Source organism: Crocodylus porosus, unplaced genomic scaffold (assembly GCF_001723895.1).
Source record: "Crocodylus porosus isolate Cpor-Errol unplaced genomic scaffold, CroPor_comp1, whole genome shotgun sequence".
Lineage (NCBI taxonomy): Eukaryota > Metazoa > Chordata > Crocodylia > Crocodylidae > Crocodylus > Crocodylus porosus.
In genome coordinates, this window is record NW_017728931.1 from 1,418,047 (window position 1) to 1,437,140 (window position 19,094).

At 45.6% G+C, this 19,094-nt stretch overlaps 1 protein-coding gene across 4 annotated transcripts; it reads left to right on the forward strand.

The window, feature by feature from the left end:
- Window positions 1-289: 289 nt before the first annotated feature.
- On the forward strand, window positions 290-13,178 carry MGME1 (mitochondrial genome maintenance exonuclease 1). Of its 4 annotated transcripts, none has more exons than XM_019544046.1 (6): window positions 290-377; window positions 3,822-3,947; window positions 6,611-7,227; window positions 8,117-8,336; window positions 8,857-8,989; window positions 12,597-13,178. In XM_019544046.1, the coding sequence occupies exons 3-6, from the start codon at window positions 6,696-6,698 to the stop codon at window positions 12,747-12,749; spliced, it is 1,038 nt and encodes a 345-aa protein (XP_019399591.1). In that variant the 5' UTR covers window positions 290-377; window positions 3,822-3,947; window positions 6,611-6,695; the 3' UTR covers window positions 12,750-13,178. The 4 variants fall into 4 exon arrangements, with proteins under 4 accessions (XP_019399591.1, XP_019399592.1, XP_019399593.1 ...); XM_019544047.1 differs by having other exon boundaries at window positions 6,627-7,227; XM_019544048.1 differs by having other exon boundaries at window positions 292-377; window positions 7,169-7,227.
- The last annotated feature ends 5,916 nt before the right edge of the window (window positions 13,179-19,094 follow it).

The following is a 19,094-nucleotide window of genomic DNA, read 5'->3' on the forward strand; positions in this document are numbered from 1 at the left end:
CCCCGCGCCCGGCGCCATTTTGGCCCGCAGGCACCCCCCCACCAAAGGAAAGCCTTCGGGAAGCCATCTTAGAGCCGGGCGGGAGGATTATGCGAAGGCAAGAAGGTGAGGCGCCATGAAAGGTCTTACCCTCACTTAAGATGGCGGGGATATTTAAAAAAAACCGTTCCCTTGCGGCATTCCCATAACGTCATCCCCACCGCCACCAATCCCTGTTCTGCGCGGCGCCCCAAAGGGCATGGCGGGACTTCTAGTCCGCGGCGGGAAGGGGCTCGTAAACGGGTAGCGGGCTGTGGACTACAAGTCCCGGCAGGCCGCACTCGCGGCCGGCACTGGCGGGAGAAGGACTGCATGCGGCGGTACGGAGCCGGCCATAGGTAAGGTGGGGGTGTCCCCTGGGGACTACAGACCCCCAGCGCTGGGCGCGAGGTCCCTGCAGTGCGGTGTGTGCCGCTCCCCGCCTGGGCCCTGCTCGGCTTTCCGCTCTCTGCCCCGCTGCTATGTGCCCCCGCGCTCGGGGCGCACCGGTGTTGCCGGCTATACGGTCATGTCAGCCCTTGTACGATCAGTAATAGTTAAAGTGTTCAAAATGCACGAGGGGTGTAGGCTGCAGCCGTGTTGGTCTAAGATTTTTTGAGTGAATCCGATCTCTTTTATTAGACCAACTCAGATAGTTGGCAAGCTCTCGGGTGCAAACACCCTTGGTCAGGCTGAGGAAGCATCTGCAGTTGGTTTGAGCTCTTCCTGGAAGAGTTCCACAGGTTGCACAATGACTTCGTCCTGGAAGAGCATAGACCATCTGTAGGCAACTCATTGATGTAGAATGTGCCACACCCAAGTCACTCTTAAGGACTCTTAACTGGCTTTTGGGTTTGCTGTCTTTTGTTTAATATTTTGGAAAATATTTCACGTTCCAGGTCAAATTAGCCCAACTCCTTTTGATTAAGCAAGGCTCAATCGTTCAAACACCATATGTGGCACTGCAACCAGCAAATATCCTGCACCCCAGACTTTTTAGCCTGGAGCTTCAGCTACTTCCAAATCCAGCAGCGGGCATCCTATGTGCAGGCCCAAACCCAGGGGCTTGGGGTTCGAGTGCCCCCCCAAGTTTCACTTGCCCTCAGCCAAAGGCTGCAAGAGTGAGCTAGTCCCCCAATTCCATAAAATAGACATGTTGCTCAGATCCTTCTAGAAACTGGCCAGTGGGACAGTAACTATGAGACTCATAGGGGAGTCCTGTCAGCATTCAGACTGGGGTGCATGCTCCACTACACACTGCAATTTAAATCCAGTTGCGCTGGGGTATTAGACCAGTACAGAAACGATGTTTGAGCTTAAGTTTGCTGTGAGCACTTTCTTAATGACTGCCTGCCTGGAAGTACAAATGCCTCCACTTTGATGACTCAGTCTCACTCACTCACTGATAACACACAATGAGCAATATAAAGTAAATAAGAAGACTTATTTGTACCTTTAGTTAGCATACAATAGTTTTTCAGTAAATAAAATAATTTTGAGCTTCCAGTGCAATCATTTCATATTTACATAGATACATTGGTCCATATTGTATTGGCACCAATAAAAGGAAAATTGACATTATTGGCAATTCGCTTTTTTTGGCTGATGTGGCTGATAATATTGCCAATAAATGCCATGTGCATGCATGCGGCCAGGAAAGCAGTCCGGTAGCTTAGAGAGCAGCATCCGGCTGGTAAGTCTGTGGGAGGGAAGGAATATGGGAGTGCAGATTGAGGCCCCCATGGTATGGGGGAGAGTGGGGCTGAAGTAGAGGCTACATGGGCAGAACAAGGCATGGGATGGCGTTGTAGGTGGGAAGGGGAGGTGTACCTGCTGCTGCATGCATCCCGAGGGAGGCATGGAGAGCACATGCCCCCCAGATCTGTGCATGGGGTGAGAGGGAGCTGCCCATTCAGTGCCAGGGGCAGCACCAGGCTCTTCCCAGTGGGTGGGGCAAGATCAGGGATGCAGGCGGGGCAGGCAGCAGCAGCACTGGGAAGGGAGGCTATGGGGAGGAGAGGCTACAGCCACCTCAAAATTCACTGTAGCATCCCCCTCCCAGTGCCACCACTGCCTGCCCTGAGCACAGCCCTAACTCAGCCCCCCATTCACTCCCCCACACCAGGAAGAGGCTGGTACGAGTCCCAAGCAGGCAGCCCACCCTCATCCCACAGACAGACCCGGGGGGCACGTGCCCCCTATGCCTCCCCTGGGATGTGCACAGCAGCAGGAGCTGGCTGCCTCACCCCTGCGGCCCCCTGCACAAGCTACACCCCAGTTGTGCCCCACCCCAGTTGTGCAGCCCTCGTCCCTGCCCCCGCCCCACTCCCTCCTGCACTGTCAGAGCTGTAATCAATCCCCACCATGCCCCTTGCTCCCTGCAGACTTACCAGCCGGACGCTGCTCCAAGCTGTGGGGCTGTATATCGGCAATCAGATTGGCATTGGCTGATGTGGCTCGTTAATAATCAGCCATCGGTATTGGCCCAAAACATCTTTGTCGGTACACCCCTACATATTTAAAACTTGGCAACACTGGGACATGCATGCCACATGTTGGTCGCCACTGAACTGTCCTGCTGCCAGCTGTGCTGGGAGAGCATGCCCAAGGAGTTGTGGTTCAGCCAAGGTGTTTGCCCCCAGGGACCGAGCAGGGTGGCAGCCCTCTCAGCTGCTGTTTCTGTGGGACAGTGCACAGCAGTGGGAACCACACTCAGTGAGGCAGCGCTTGGCCTTTGGGAAAGTGTGGCCTTGGCACCTAGTTGGGTTTTTTTTGTTTGTTGGGGGGGTAATGTTTTGTGGGGGGTTTATAGCTGCTGTAAGAAAGTAGCAAGTGTCCTCAGAAACCTTTCTGTGAATGTTGTTTTGTGTCACTATCTCCTTTGAAATTTCCCCCTAAATTCTAATCTTAGTAATAAGCAGGGTCCTGGTTTTCTCTGATTTAAAAAAATTAACCCAACTTATCAAAATTAAATGCCTCTATATATGTATCCATGTATTAGTGGTGTTTCAGTTTAATCACGGAAGAATGTGGATTTTTGGGTTACTTTTTTTTAATCGGAAAATTGGGGATTTTTTTTATCAGGGAAAATCAGGATCCCTGGTAATGAGTATAGAGCAGAAGTGGGCAAAGTCCAGCCCATGGGCTGGATCAGGCCTGCAGCTGACTCTATTTCCCAGCAGCCCCTGCTTGTGTTGTTGTGGCCGGTTTCCATGGAGACCCCAGGAGCAGCAGCACTGCAGGGCCAGGGTTTCCATGGAGACTGGACCCAACTGCGCTAATAGAGTGCACAGCTGGAAAGGGAGCTGCTCCAGGGCTGAGATCTGGCAGCGGTGACCACATGGTCTGGAGCTGGGCAGGGCTGCTATTGTGTGTCCGCCCACTCAGGCAGGGGCATTAGGGCAGCAGACTGTGGCTCTGGCCTGGTTCCAGACCACTTTTCACCACTACAAGATGCCAGCCCCGAGGCAGCTCCCTGTCTAGCTGCACACCCTACCAGCACCACTGGAGCTGGTCTCCATGGAAACCCTAGCCTCATGCTGTCATGATGCCACCACTGCTGAGGTCTCCATGGAAACTGGCCGCAGTGACATGGGCAGGGATTGCTGGGAAATGGGCTGCCAGCCAGATCTGCCATTTTGCCCAACCCTAGTATCAAGCTTTTCTTTGACAAGTGATCCTGGGATCTTTACACATAACCCTCACCATTGTGCAACACGTGAAATTCAAGCTATTGAATATACACCCGTGAAAAACAGCCGTATTTAGTTCCTAGGATAAGTAAGGCTTTATATCTTCTGTAGGTCACACACTTGAGGTCAACTAACAAAGGTGTAGTAGCTTGAAAGCTACTGACTTGCTGCAAACCCTTGAACAAGGCTGATGATATAAGCAAAATCTTCCAGCCATGAAAATTATTCTGAAGCAAGGTCAGTTGTAAGCTTTAAATCAAAACACCTGTTCCTGAATAATTCCATGTGGGATGCCCCGATTCCAGAATAAAAGTACTGTTTTCTAGTTTAGATTCACCCACTTATTCTTGAATAACTTAATGTGTAGGTACACCCCTCAGGACAACAGATACCTTTTGTGATGAAGCTTTAGCTCCCTGAAACAAATTGCTGCTTGTAACAAATCTGACCTTCCTAAGGTAGCAGGTTTCTACCTTTGCCACTTCTTATCTCATCTAGCAAGTAGTAAATCCAAACAGTTTTCAAAATTTATGCCTGTGTCATTTTTTGCCCATATTACTCTTTATCCAGCCAATGACAAATTCTATCAGGTAACCAGCCCCAGTCAGAGACTGGGAATAATTATGTTTGAAAAAAGAACAAAATAAACTGCACTCAGAACATAAGATGGGACTTAGAATGCCTTTGGGAAAGAACCAATTGCTTTAAATCCCCTTAGAGAAACTTCATGCAAGTGGACATATATTTAATTATATAGTAAAGAGAAGACCCAGAAAGCTTCTTCACAAAGAGCGAATTTGTTAAGATTAAGCTGGCAATAGAGACCAGGAAGTATAAGGCTTATATAAGTATAAGGAAGTATAAGTATAATCTAAGAAGGATTTGAAAGTCCTGAAACAAAATTGGTTTTGATGATACGTACTTCCTCATGCACTATGAAAAACATCACAGGTTTCTTGCTGAATAGAAAGTGGGCAGCCTCTGTATTGTACAAAGAGTAAGACTGTATTGGATGACATGTTGCTGTTGATTCAAAATAAAAACTAATGCAGAATTGATCTTTATTTTAGGTTTTGCTCAAGAGGTGTATTCCTCAATTAATTTCAGTGAGATATGAACTGGCCAGAATTTAGCCAGCTGCACAAAACCCTTCTAACCCATTGCTACTGTGAAACTGCCCAGTACACTTGACTGATTTATTGGTGGCAGCACTTGCACACTGTGTCATCATGATAAAATGGTTTAAATTGATTGATCTGCTCTTCCCTGCTTCACCTGACTGCTTGATTCTTGTGTGCGAGCAGTGAAGAAGCTTGGCAGGAGTCTGAATGTCAACATGCTTAAAGTAAAACCTGTGTCAGTTTCCCATTGGTGCACACTGAAAAAGGACAAATACAACTTGATTTAGCTGAACCCTTTTTTTTAAGTAGAACTGCTTGTATATTGTCTTTCTGCTGTACAGTATACTGTTTAAAAAAGAGAAAATGCACATTTTCATTTTTCAAAATGGTTAGAAAGCGTTCCTTATAAGGTTCCTCACTTTTACTCGGAATAAAAAAAATACCATTAACTAAATGAACTAGACAGTCAGTAAATTAATTTGGCTTGCAAATTAGATGTTACATTATCATGAAAAGCAACTTTATACTATAAAAAAAATGCAAACACTTCTGGGATGGAACAACTTGTATTCTGTTTTGCACAACTCGCTATATAATGCTAAAATCATTAGCAAGTCTCACAATGATAAATTGTGCTTACAAATAGCTCTTAATGAGGCTAAATAATTCTGCCCCTTTGTCATTGGGATTGTTCCATCTGTAGAGCTGTATATTTGGTCCCAACCTTGCAAATTGTCCTGTGATGCAGCCTGCACCTGCAAAGAGTCCTGTGGGTGTCATTGGTGTGCTACATTAGTACAAAGATTTGCTTGCCCAGAATAGCTTAAGATTGGAGCCTTTCCCTTTTTGTCTCCAAAGTCCCTAATATTTGGACAGTTCTTGCAGCACTGTATGGGACATTCAGTGAAAGAAAAAAAAATGCCAGAATGTTTTAAGAACAAAGGCTGGTGATAGCCTGTGACATGCATTACCTGTATGTTTTCTTTGCAAGTAACTTCAAGTGCCGTGGGAATCCTTTTTATTTCAATGCAGCCATTCACATGCCTAAAATCTAAACACATGCATAAGTTTGCAGGATTGGGGTCTAAAATGGCAAATGCAGTCTAAAAGCCAGGCCATAAACTAGACAGTGTAGTCTGCAGCCCTTATTAGAGAAATTTGCTAGAATGTGTTAGAATGAAATAGGCCTATTTTTTTAACATTGGGCTAGGAAAAAAATCCAAATTTCAGTTGAAAAAAAATCCATGTTCCCCTAAATTTGTATTTAAAGTATGTAAATGTGCCATGTTTATCTCCTTTCTTTTAGGGCTCTCCATGTCTTGGCTCTCCAGATTCCAGCATGTCCATAATGCTGTAGCCTGTCTTCTCCTTTACGGATCCACTCAAACTTTCCTCTCAAGTTCCTTGCTTCGTTCTCCATCCCCAACTTACCAATTTCTCTCTCTTCTCATTCATTAGAAGTGTCCCCTTTCTGGAGTCAAATGCTTCTGTTCCTATTGTAAAAAGCCCTTTTTTCCCACTGCAGCTTCTGCTACTTGCAGCAATCTTCTCTATATATCTCATTGCAAGTCTTTGTGAAAGCATATCTTTTCCCATGTTTCATATTTTCACTTGGCATCTGCTTTGACTTCTCCATGTTACTCAATTAACTCAAAAGTATGTTATACTACTGTTTATTTGAATGCATGACTACATATAGTGCAACTTTTTTTTTGTTTTTGTTTTTGAGAGAGAAGATACCTTCCTAATAATAAATTACAGTAACTCTCTAAATGACAGGGTTTTTATTCTACAGTTGGATGTTATAGAAGATTTTGAAAGTACCTAATAGAAGAAAGAAAACAGTAAGCCTACCCATATACAAATGCAGCTTTGGGGAATCAAATCACTCCAGCTATTTACAAGAAAATGTGGGGTACAAAAAATGCTGTTGACAGAACATTTTTCTAAAAAACAGGTCCCACATGCTTTTCTTGTTACCTCTACCTCTCTCCAGAGCAACAAGAAAGATGGTTATGAACAGGTTAGCAAAAAATACAAGGACCTGCACCGCTCTGTCACATCTTTCAAAGATAGGCCTCGAAACCCAGAAACATTATTTAAAGAAGATAGTTTGATATATGGACCAGTGATTAAATGCAGGTCTCCAGATAAGGCTGCTGAAGCAAAAACTCCAAAGAACTGGGTCCCTCTATTAAATCCCAGTAAGAAAACTTTGCCTCTAACCAGTGACCCAAGGCTTCCACTGAAAGTTAGTTTAGGAAAGCACAGCATACCCAGTGTGACAAGTATCCTTCAGCAGACCATGCCTGAAGAACAGGCCTTTTACCTGAAGAGGTGGAAACAGCAGATGATACTGAAACTTGGAGAAGATGGTTTTGCAGAGTACAACAAAAGTAAGTCTAACTATAGCAGTTATAAACATGATGGGCTGGGTCAGTATTTAATGGCAGAGTGGAGTAAGAGTTGAAGGTTCCTATGCTTTTCCTTGTAGACTCCATTCCACTGTTTGTGGTAGTATTTGCTAGAATCAGCAGGAGGTAAGTGAGGTGGGAAATATCTGTGGAACATGGCGGATGCTTTTAGTGATACTTTTCTGCATGTGTGGGCATAAAATTGTTGGTGTAATCTTCCAGCCTAACAATAATTATCTAAGGGTCTTAGGATGCTCAGAATTCTAGGATCATAGGACATGACAGTTCTGCAGACTCTGATATTTGTATTCATGTACTCAGAACTGGAAAGCAAACCCCAGTGCCCGCTGGCCAATTCCTCTAAATACGCCACCTAGCTTAATAGACCTAGGGCTCTAGCTACAATATATTGGCTTAATGGTGCTCTGAATCAACAAGCATTTGGAAAGCCATATGGCCTGATTTATATGCTGAAGTGTTTTTTGCAGTTATGAACTTCAGTATGTAAAACTTTCCATTAGGTTTTCTTATTTCTGAAAAGGCATCAAAACTAAAGCAGCAAAGGCATGCTGCGATGTCTAACCATGGGGATGCTAATTATTTTTGTTATAGCTAGAGCAAGGTAAATGGTACAATACATATATGAATTTATGCTGAACAGAAAAACTGATTTTGCTTTGTTGTATTTACAACTACTAATTTATGGTGGCATTTATTAGTTTACTGTGGCTTAATAGGGCTGCATGTGTAGAAGTGGAGACTTTACCGCAGAACTAATTAGGCAGCTCCGCAGTAAACATCTTGTGTAGACATACCTGTTGTGTATTAAGAGTAGGGTCTTAAAGATGGTTTTTGTTGTCATGTTTTTTAGACATCCTCCTTCAAGGGACGCTCTTTCATGCAGCCTTGGAACATATATTTCAGTCTAGAGAGGTCCCTCAGCAGGAGCTGGAAGATGTCATTGTCTCTGGCTATGTGGAAAGCGTGCAACATGTCCTGAGAGAGATGAGTGGAGTAAAAGCTCTTGAAAGTGCTGTCCAGCATGAGACTCTTCAATATCTGGGCCTGGTAGATTGTGTGGCTGAGTATCGGTGAGATGAGTGTTCTTGTATAAAATTAAGTATTGTCCAAAGTGATAGCTTGCAGGCTAGTCAGGGTTGTTTGTTACTGTATGGCTCATAGACATGGGGAGCAGTAGCTGGGAGGCTGATTGGACTTGTGGGGAGATGTTGAAGAGACTGCTGAGATGAGTGGGCACATAATCAGCAACACAACAGTAGAAAAAGGCATGTGAAAACAGAGGTCCTGATAACAGGGGGACTGCTCACCCCATCACTGTAGCAGCCTATCGCCATGAATAGGCTACATGTCCCTAAGTATCGTCCTCCAGAACTGCAGCAGGCATAGGTAGTACTTGGTCCCCTGGACTTAACCCATCTCTTCTGAAGAGGACCTCTGGGTGGCACCCAGAGCAAAGTAATAACAAGCAACACTTTGTCAGTGGGAGCTGGGAGAAACATGTTCGCGACTAACATGTTTGCGTGTCATGTCTTTTTATTATAGTCATTTAACGTGAAGTAAAATGTTGCCTTTCCTTGCTACATTGTATAGGGGCCAGTTGTGTGTGATTGACTGGAAGACATCGGAGAAACCAAAGCCATTTCTACGGAACACGTTTGACAACCCGTTACAGATTGCAGCCTATGTTGGAGCCATAAACCATGATGCTAATTATGACTTCCAGGTTAGTGGACTGACTGCCTGCTGAGATGAGCAGGAGTTGCCATATCGCTATTGCCCTTCTCCAGTATAGTACTGTAGTTAGGGTTTCTACATTTGGGCCAAAAATCTGTCCCATCCTGACCTGGTTTTGTCATCATCACTGCTGAGCATGCTGCTTTCCACTTTGCTGCCCCATTGTTAAGAGCCTGATTTTCAGAAGTGGGGCATAAGAACTGAAGTCACTGGGAGCTACAAGTGTCCAGCCCTTTTGTAAAGCCCAATCCTGAAGTGGAAGGCCAAATCACAACAAAAATGCAGGGCCTGGCCAGTACAAAGGGAGAAAAAGATCAGTCTTGATCCCTTGTGCTTTCTGTGATCGATTGACACGTGCAAGCAAGTAGGAAGTGGTAAAAATAGTTGAGAGGACATGCAGACAGGGACAGGGAATAACAACACCTGCCCCAGTAGCTTCTAGAGAGGGTCTTTTTCCCTCTGCAGTTGACAAGCATTTAGTCACATCCTTCTCTGAAGTAAGGGGTGGCACTTGCCTTTCCCTTACCAGGTGACTAAGAGATGTATGTTTATAGGCTCCTTTTAATGCTAGATCCAGTCCTATTTGGCCTGAAGGGTTATAATTCCTTGTGTCAGCCCTGAAGAGGAAAAATGAGAAGGAAAATGCCAGGGGCTGCTCCCAGTCAAGGATTTTCTGGGACAGTGGGGCAAGCATGCCACAAGTTAGCCCCACACCCTCCCCACATGCTAGTCCAGTCCTCCTTCTGCTGAATCCATTCTTCTGTCTGCCCTGTGCTCCCTGCCTGATCTCTTCCTCTGCTTTCTGCCCTCTCAGTTGCTCTGCTGCCTGCCCTGTCCCTGATCACTCATGTGCTACACATAAAGACTGCTTGTGCCACTTGTTTCCATGCCACAGGCTAACCACCCTTGTTTTAGAACTGAGGCAAGCAAAATATGGCCCGCAGGCCAGATCAGGCCTCCCAGACCGTTCTATCTGGCCCACAGGACCCCTAAAAAATTTAGAAAATTAATATTTATCTGCCTCTGGCTGCCTGTCAGAGATGACAGGAGTCAGTGGCAGTAGGACCCAGGGGGAGCTGGCAGCAGGACTAAGCAGCTGCAGCAGCAAGGCAGTCCCTCCCACCCACCCCCCCAGCTGGAAGCCTCTCCCTAGCAGAACTTTTTGGCTTGGGACCCTGGGGCTAAAGCCATCCTTTAGTGGGGGAGGGGAAGGGTGAACTGGGGCAACTGCCCTGGGCCTCATGCTTTGGGGGGCCCTGCGGAGCTGGGCAGAAGCCGAGCAGAGCAGCTGTGGCCCTACCCCTCGCAGTGTTAAAGGGGCCTCGCACAGGCTTATTTGCCTCAGGCCCCATACCCACCTACAGTCATCTCTGCCTGGGGCTGTTCCTGCCTCCCTGCACCAGAGGGAAATTCAGATAAGAGTGGGTGGAGAAGGACGCAGGGAAGGACCATGGGCAATTGCTGCAGTCCTCACAACTGGGCCAGGCTGTCTCCTGCAGTCCCAGCAATGCAGCTGGGAACCATGTGGTGCCTGAGCAGCAGGTGGGCAGGGCGGGGAGCAGGGAAATAGCTGCAGAAGCCGGGGGGAGGGGGACATGAGCAGGTGCATGGAAAACAGCAACAGCTGGCCAGGAGCACAGGGTCTGTGTTGGTGGGGCCCAAAGCGGGGTGCCAGGAGAGCAAGGTCTGAGCCAGCAGGTGCTCTATGGAGCCAGGCTGATTCCCTCCTCTCCCTAGTGGCACAGCCTAGCTTGGCTTCAGAGAGCCCCAGCCGCCCATGCCCCATCTTGGAGCCCCTGCCAGTGCGGGCCTCGCTCTCCTGCTCAGCTGTCATTGCACTCTGTACACCCATTCACTGCCACTCCTCTGCCACCTGCTGCAGCCATTTCCCTGCTTTCCTGCCTGCAGCTGCCACCACTCTGGCACCAGGGGGTTCCTGGCTGCAGTGCTAGGCTGCAGGACTCAGAAGGTACCGGCCTAGCCCCCATGATTCTCAGCAGGCTCTGCATGATTCCAGCTGGGTTGGTCTAGTTCCTGCTGCGTCCTGCGGTCTTGGCCATGCAGCTGAGATGTTATGCCGGAGTGGAGAGAGTGGGGGACAGGGAAGCAGCATGAGAAGGGCAGCAGTGGCAGATGGGATTGGGAGGTGATGATGAGCAGGAGCACAGGGTCTGTGCCGAGGCCAGGAGCTGTAGGAGCACGGAGCACAGAGCCCAAGCTTGGAGAAGGGCTAGCTGAGACTCTGCCTGTTGTGGGGGGGCTGTGGGCAAAGCCTTCCCCAGCCGCCTTCCCCAGCCACCCTCCCCCCACACACAGTCTCCCACAAACCCCATACCCAACCATACCCCAGACATCCCCACACATGCAACACACGCAGTCCTCATGCCTATCCACCCCTCACACAAACCTTCCACACACACCTACACTCTCCCCCATACCCCATCCACCCACAATATATAAGAGTAAGAATTCATTTTAAGCTATTATACTATCACCTCTATGTATACTACATAAACACATGTAAATCAGGACAAAAATATTTTTTGACATGAAATTAATGAATGTTGTAGTACATGTTTGATTTTTTTAAATATAATTTGGTCTTTTTCTGGGTCTGAAATGGCAAACCCCCTTGTGGAAAGGAGTACTTCTGGGGAGCAAGGGGAGGGATTTCTGGTGGCAAAGGTCAGGGGCTAGGGGGCAGGACTTTCAGTCCCAAGATGGCAATCGGGGGCAGGGCACCTGCCAAGGAACAATGGTTTGCCAAAACTCGGGAAGCAGCCCTTCGCCCAGCCCTGTTCTAGAATGACCAATCAGTCAAAATGACCACCCGTCATGTACCAATGTGGTACCAAGACATATTCCGCTAAGCAAAAGATGCTGTTCCTTAAAAATAGCTCTTTAATGTTTTTTTTTCATTTCACAAACCTGAAAGAAGTTGGGAGATACAGAAGTCACTCTTTCTGTATTCCTGCTCTGTTGAATGACCTTTGTTTGACACTCTGCTGGCTAAATGTAAAAGTCAGTGGTAATTACCTAGTGTCCAAAATGCTCTGTCATAGGATTGCTCAACCTCCAGCCCATGGCCCAAATGCTCCCATATAGTTATGGCATCCAGGCCTTGGAACTCCTCATAGGTTGGGATATTTGGCTGCAGGAAAGCAACCCCACAACCTGCCAAGTTCCCAAATCTCTTCTCCCCCCACCCCCTACCCACACACCTGTGCTGAGGTTGGGCCATGCCCCCAGGTGGCTGGATCAAGGCCCCACCAGCTGGATCTGGCCAGGAAATGGACCAGGCACAGCCTATCCAGCCTGTGGGGCAAAAAGATTGAACCACCATTGCTTTACAGACCCACAGGACCGCATGCTGAGTTTGCTGAGCATCTCCAATGCCCACTGAAGTCAGTTGGAATTGTGGGTGCTCAGGATCTTTGAAAACTGGTCCCAAATAACATTGCCATTGAGATGAGTGTTTTTTATTTTAGTTTTACATGCATCTACATTTGTACATGTTCAGTTTAACTTTTGGATCAGCCATCTGAAAGTGTATATTGATAGTGAACAACTGGTGATACCATGTTTTTTTATCACAGGTTAACTGTGGGCTTATTGTGGTGGCTTATAAAGATGGCTCCCCTGCACATCCACATTTCATGGACATGGGCTTGTGCTCTCAGTATTGGACTAAGTGGCTGCTGCGTCTTGAAGAATATGGGGAGAAGAGAAAGAATGATGACATGAACTGAATAGCTTAGAGGAAATCAGTCTGAATTTGGAGCTGAAGCAGGATATCCTGGATTGTAGCCAGGGCTCTGACTCCCTCTGACCCTGGGCAAATCACTTATTACAGCTGTCCCCATTTCCCCATCTGTAAAATAAGGATCACTTGTGCATACTCCACAGGGATTTTAGGATGATATGATGGGCACTGAAATAAACAGAAATGAAACTTTGTTTAAATTTTGAAGCACAGTTTATAAAGCATGACACCAATAGAATACCTTTCACAATGAATAGAAGCAAAATATGAGCTTGTTTAAGCTTGCAGAAGAGTGTATCTGAAAGTGAAACTGACTTTGAATCCAGATAAAACTAACTCTGTTGTTTATTGTATTCTCTCCACTTTGATAATGTAACAAGGAACAAAATGGCATAAATAGTGAAAGCAGACTGGATTTCATACAAGTTGGGTTTTGTCAGTCTCCAAGGTATTGGTAACACAGGGAATTGAGTCTCTTCACAACATGTGTCTTTTTATGTGAATAGCATCCCTTTGATGCTGATAGCATAGACACCAAGTATGTGGGGACCTGATTTGCAACTTCTACAAAGCACATACTAATGAGGAAGACTATGCAATGGAACAAGGCTCCCAGTGTCATTGGCTGGTTCAGAACTGGGTGGTTGCTTGAGATCTAATTAGATTCAGTAGAGAGGCTAACATGCAAGCCTAAAAATTAAATTTAGATGCTGTCCCGGGGCTACTATGCTAACATTTTCAGGAGTTCTGTTCTGCGAGTATCTCCTGGCAGTCACTCTTGCAGTGTGGATGTGGCAGTTCAAATACACAAGGTCAGGGGTGGGCAAAATATGTGCCTGTTTCGGACATCCCCGCACAGGCTGCGAGCGCCTGCAGCACAGGGTGCTGGCCGTGGGGCAGGCGAGGGGCCACTTTTCAGCACCAGCTTCTTCCCTGCTGGCACGCAGGGGGTCGGGGCTGTGTGCTGCCCCCTGCCTGTACCACAGAGCTGGGGGGCAGTGGGAGTGAGCAGGTGAGGGAGCCAGCAGGAGCACAGGGCCTGCACTGATGTCCTGGGGCCGGTGCTGGCGGGGCCCAGAGCAAGTTGGCAGGAGTGCAGGCTCCCAGCTGGCAGGGGCTCTATGGAGCCAGGCCAGCTCCCTGCTGGTGCAGCCCAGCCCAGCTCCACAGAACCCTGCCACCCTGTGCCCCACTCTGGGCCCCTCTGGTGCTGGCCCTGGGACATTGGTCCCAAGACATTGGGATGTTAGTTCCAAGATGATGAACAGGGGGTGGGGCACCTGTCAAGGGGTGGGGCTACCCATGCAGCCCTCGACAGCCTGCCAAAACTGTAAGCGGCCCTCAGTTCAAAATAATTGCTTGCCCCCGCACAAGGTGTTGGGCAACATTGTGTGGAAGGGTAAAGCAGTAAGAATCACGGAGATGGACACAGAAAGAGATAACTAAATGCAGAGACAATAGAAAGCAGCGGTGCTAAGAGGTATTTGGGTTGGTTAATGTAGAATTAGGGTGGCTGTGGATTCCATAAAAGTCAAGAGGCTGCCTAACAGGGAAAAAAAAGATTCAGGTTTGCAAAAATAGATGCTCATTAGAATCTTGTTGTTGATACTTGATATGACCACTAGATGGCTCTGTGACATCTTGTGTCCCAGGCTGAATGTGGCCCATGGTAATCAAAGGAGAATTTGGAGCAGAGGCTGTGTAGAAGTCTGTCTGTTGATTTGTCTCCTTTAAAATACACCTTCATAAGTAATATGGATGATTCCATGTGCCATGACTCTTCCTAAATCCATGTATTAGTCACTGAAGTGCTAATCCTACACTTTTACAGTCAAGTGGATATGATCAGCTCCCTAGGTTGCGGGTCAGTGGAAGGTGAGTCTTGAAGTTCCAATGCTCTACCCAGGTTGTTAAACTAACTTAAGTATTTCCTTAAGGAGTAATGTGTGTTTGTAATTTCTTTCTTTTTTGTGGTGGGGGGGTTGAGTAAAATATTCATGTACCTGGACAACAACTACTGTAGACAATTCTGCTGATTAGATAAAGCTCCTTTAGCTTATTTCCATACAGGAATAGCTAGGAAGCACCTTTATACCATTACAGACATGTTAGGGGGATTGTACTATTTAACTATACTACTAAGTTTAAGGGCCAGAAATGAGTTAACTGCCTAAATAAGACTGGGCAGGCAAGATTCTTTGGGTAGATGTGATATCTTATTAGATCAACTGAGTAGGACTGGAGCACATAAATCACTCCTAGACTATTTTGAAAATTCCTTCCTTGGAGCTTAACTTTAGGCACTGTTTTATTTTTGTTTAATCTTCGATGCTTTATTTAACTAATTTTAGGGAAGTTTTGGATCCTTCTGCACATATCCCTCCCACCCCCCTCTTTATTATAAAAATCAGAATTTACCTTAATTAAGAATGCCAACATATATCAATATATTATAAGGCTAGAGAGAAAATACCTTACATGTAGCCTAAGACTTGCAGTCATACAATAGCTCATTTTTCTTTGTTAATATATTTAATCAAAGGGCTATGCTGTGGCTTTTTTGTAATTTATAGTGTAACCTTGATGCAATCCATTTAAAAAGTAAATACAATAACATTCACTTCCAGGTGTATGTAAAACCTGAAGTTATTCTATGAACAGCTGTGAGCTTGCACCCATACTGATCTTGAGAGCTAAGCAGGTCTCACTGTGATTAGTACTTGGATGGGAGACTGTTTTGGAATGCAGGCATGTGCATGCCAAGGACTCGCAGTCAAACAGTTGGCAAAACAAAACAAGGGGCAGTACTTTGGCCCTATTGTTAGTAAAGGATGGGACGGGAAAAGCAAAGGTATAGGAGGAAGTTTGTAACATATCATCTTTTGGAAAGTGGGTACCATGTATGAGGAGATGAGGTGAAATATCCTGGTACCCTGGTAAGGAAGTCCCCATCCCACCATTTGAATTTATTCTATAGCCTGCTCTAAGTTTTGATAGGAAAGCTAGCTGAGCTAGCTCGACACCTCCAGGCCTTCTTCAGATTGTTCTCAGCAGAGGAATGAATACACTGCCCAGCTGCCATAGAAATGAGCAAGACATGGACAGTCCTGTTCTGGATGGGAAGGGAATCATTTCTGAGGGAGTGCAGAGGGGAAGCCTCCCAAGTTACAGAAAAGCCTTCAGAAGGCGCAAGTAGCAAATATCTTCCTCTTACTGGAAATTCTGGGAGTTGATACAATAGTTTATTGCTGGATAAAGACACAAATCCTCTCTCTCCCCTCCCATCCACAGCCCTAATATATATTGTATTTATCTAAATCCAAGGCTTCACATCTAAGACAATCCTCCAATAATTAGATTCTAGACATGGAAAAAATTATAAATTTGTTATAATTTGCCATGTATAGAATCTAATTTTTGGAGGTTTGTTTTAAACTTGGTGTCCTATCCTGTCCCCCACTGCTGAAGTGAAGCAAGCAGTAGCGGAGGGGGAGGCAAGGAATCAAGTGGCCTGATGCCTGCCCCTTGTGGCCTGTTTCCCCCACCCCCCCCCCCCCACTTTCCTTCCTTGCTGCCTGCCCTCCCTCCAGTGCCTGCACTCCCTGATGCCTGCCTCTGGCCACACAGCAGTGGTTCTAGCAGTGGCAGCTCTGGCCCTGGCCCCAGCTCCAGAGCCAGGACTAGAGTTGTTGCTGCTGCTGCATGACCAGGTGGAGGCCAAAGGCAGCATGTCCTCATTGCTCCCTGCCCTGGGCCAGAGCCAGAGCTGTACTCTTGTACTCAAATCTAAGACAAGGGGCTTTTTTCCCCTCATGTTGAATGGGGACGGCCCGGACTTTGGATTAAAAAAATATGGTAGAAGGGTGATTCTCAACCAGTGTGCCATTGTACCCTGCAGTGGTTTGAGATCTTTTCAAGGGTGCTGTGGGGTGCCACACAATGTTACCACTGTTAGGTGTACAAACCTGATTAACAAGATAAACCCAGAGATTTCAAGTTGGAATCCAGAGTGCCAAAAACATCCTGACCAGCTGTGGCCTTTCTGAATTCTTTACAACAGAAATTGCCCTATTATTTTTCTGTAGTCAAAAGCAAATGAAAACTAAGCTGGCATTTTCTGGGGGTGCCCGGAGTCTATCAAGGGATACCTTACATCTATGAGGGGGTGCTTCAAGTCAAAAAGGTTGAGAACCACTGCTACAGAATATGAGGACAAGGAAAGTAAGTGACACCAAAAGCTATTAACAGGAGCCCTGTTGTTGGGGGCTAAGACTTCCTTCCCATCAGGCAATTGCTGTACAATCAGAAGTTTAAACTGTAAGTTCTTTGGGACATAGGCCATGTTTCATTCTGTGTTCATACAATGCCAAGTATGGGAGGGTTCTGGACCACAAGAAGAGTTGATACATGCCAGTGCAATCCAAATAAATGTCACTTTGTCCCTTGAAGTGGAATATATATGTCAGACTGTCATATTGAATGTAATAGTTTGAAGTCTTATAATAACTGCCCCTTAGCCAGTTTAGACAAAAGGCAAGGTTCATCTTCTTATCTAGGCCATTGCTTGTCTTTGCCTACATACTGAATGTCTTGGTTCTGAATTTTCTCTCTAGAGGCCTTTAACAAAGTTAACCTAAAAACGACCCTTAAACAAACATTCTGAGAGATCAAAACCTAGGGGCTTTTGAAAGGGGATTGGGAAAAGAGGTCACCGCAGTGGTGTGGAAAATTTCCCAAAGGAGACAAACTGATTACCCAGGAAAGGAATCTGCTGGGTAAAAGATCCGAGCCTAAATTTGGGAGTAGCGTCAGGTTTGGGTAGGAGTGGCCCAAGACGGCAACTCACCCAATAAAAACTGTAACCTACAGTCCCAATTTCGAGGTAACCTCGCTTCCAGAACACCAAAGGAAGAATCGCAAGTGTAGGCCAGATCAGACTGATCACCTGAACCACCCTCTCCGTGAACAAGAACTCCCGTTAATGCTGAAGCCGCGGAGCGCCCAAGTGGGACTGAAGGAAGGGGACTTGTTCTTATCACTGCTGAGACCAACCCTAAAACCATAACTAAAGAATGAAAGTATACCTGGGGATTTGGTTTCTCAGAATTCTAGGATTGTAAGTATACCATGAGAAATAATAGTATTAATTCCAATTTAACCTTTATTTGTAATTGTAGTTGTTTTTGTAATACTAATTCTTATAGCATTGTTTGAGAAGGAAGTGCATTTGGAGCGTTGTTTCTAATTTATGTAGTTATTGTGTTTTTAATATTTGTAGTTTTTCTTAAAGCTAAGCAGTGTTATATGCAAAGCAAGGAATTTTAAAATAAAATTGTGTTGTATGAATTAAGTGTGCAATCATTGTGAAATCGTGCAATCAACCAAATACTCCCCCAGCCAGGCACATCAAACGAATCAGTAAACTGTGTGGGATCTTTCTCTAGTCCATAACCCACTAGAGACAAAGACAAAGACAGCACTTGGACTTCATTGCCTCCCTTTACCAGTACCTTTACTTGTCTGTCTCACACAATCAGACTAAATGCTTCAAATTATATAACAAATGTTATCAGTCTGAAAAATTTCATGTCCCTTTGATTCAAAGTAAATGTGCTAAAGTGTTCTTTACAGTTTACCTTTACCAGGCTACCCTTATATACAGCTGTGGGATGTTTTTATGAATTACTCCTCTGAAGTACAGTTAGGAGACACAGAAGAGCCATGCTGGGAGTTTCCCAACCTTCTAGAGCTAATCTCTTTCTAGTCTTCAGTATTGTCTGATGGTCTTTTTTTTCTCTTTTAATTTATAGGCATTTAATGTGGCGTCAAGTTTGGTGAACTAAATCTTTGTCACAGAATTTCAATAAAATCTTCAAGAAAGTTTAATAAAGTTGGCAATAGAATTTTGCTATCTTTTTGCCAAATGGTTATCATCACCTAAAGTGGATGACATCATTTCTTGTCTTACAGATGTGTCAATGAACAGAAAGCCCTGAATTGCATCCAGATACCCTTAGCTATGCAGCAGTAACATTATGATTACATTCAACTAGTTTCATTTTGCTAGCCCATTTGAAAGAACCAAACCTTTTAAGGACTGAATTAATCCAAGCATATTCACTCATGTGCTTGCAGACAGACTAACCTTACTAAAGAAGAACGGTCTTGATTATAAATGGTATTTAGTGGTGGCTCTTACCAAAGCTAAAAACCTAAAGCAGGCTTTCAACTCTGAATCATCATGCTGCCACAGTTAGGGACCAATGAAACTTCGGAGTATTAATCTACAGTCAAAAGTTTTGCAACCCAAATGTTCCCTCATTCACTTCAA

Bases quoted from the DNA above. Each gene is read 5' to 3' on its own strand.
- MGME1 (XM_019544046.1), top strand. From the start codon at position 6,696: ATGCAGCTTTGGGGAATCAAATCACTCCAGCTATTTACAAGAAAATGT. The intron at 8,337-8,856 runs GTGAGATGAGTG...TACATTGTATAG, and splicing joins GATTGTGTGGCTGAGTATCG to GGGCCAGTTGTGTGTGATTG. The intron at 8,990-12,596 runs GTTAGTGGACTG...TTTTTATCACAG, and splicing joins ATGCTAATTATGACTTCCAG to GTTAACTGTGGGCTTATTGT.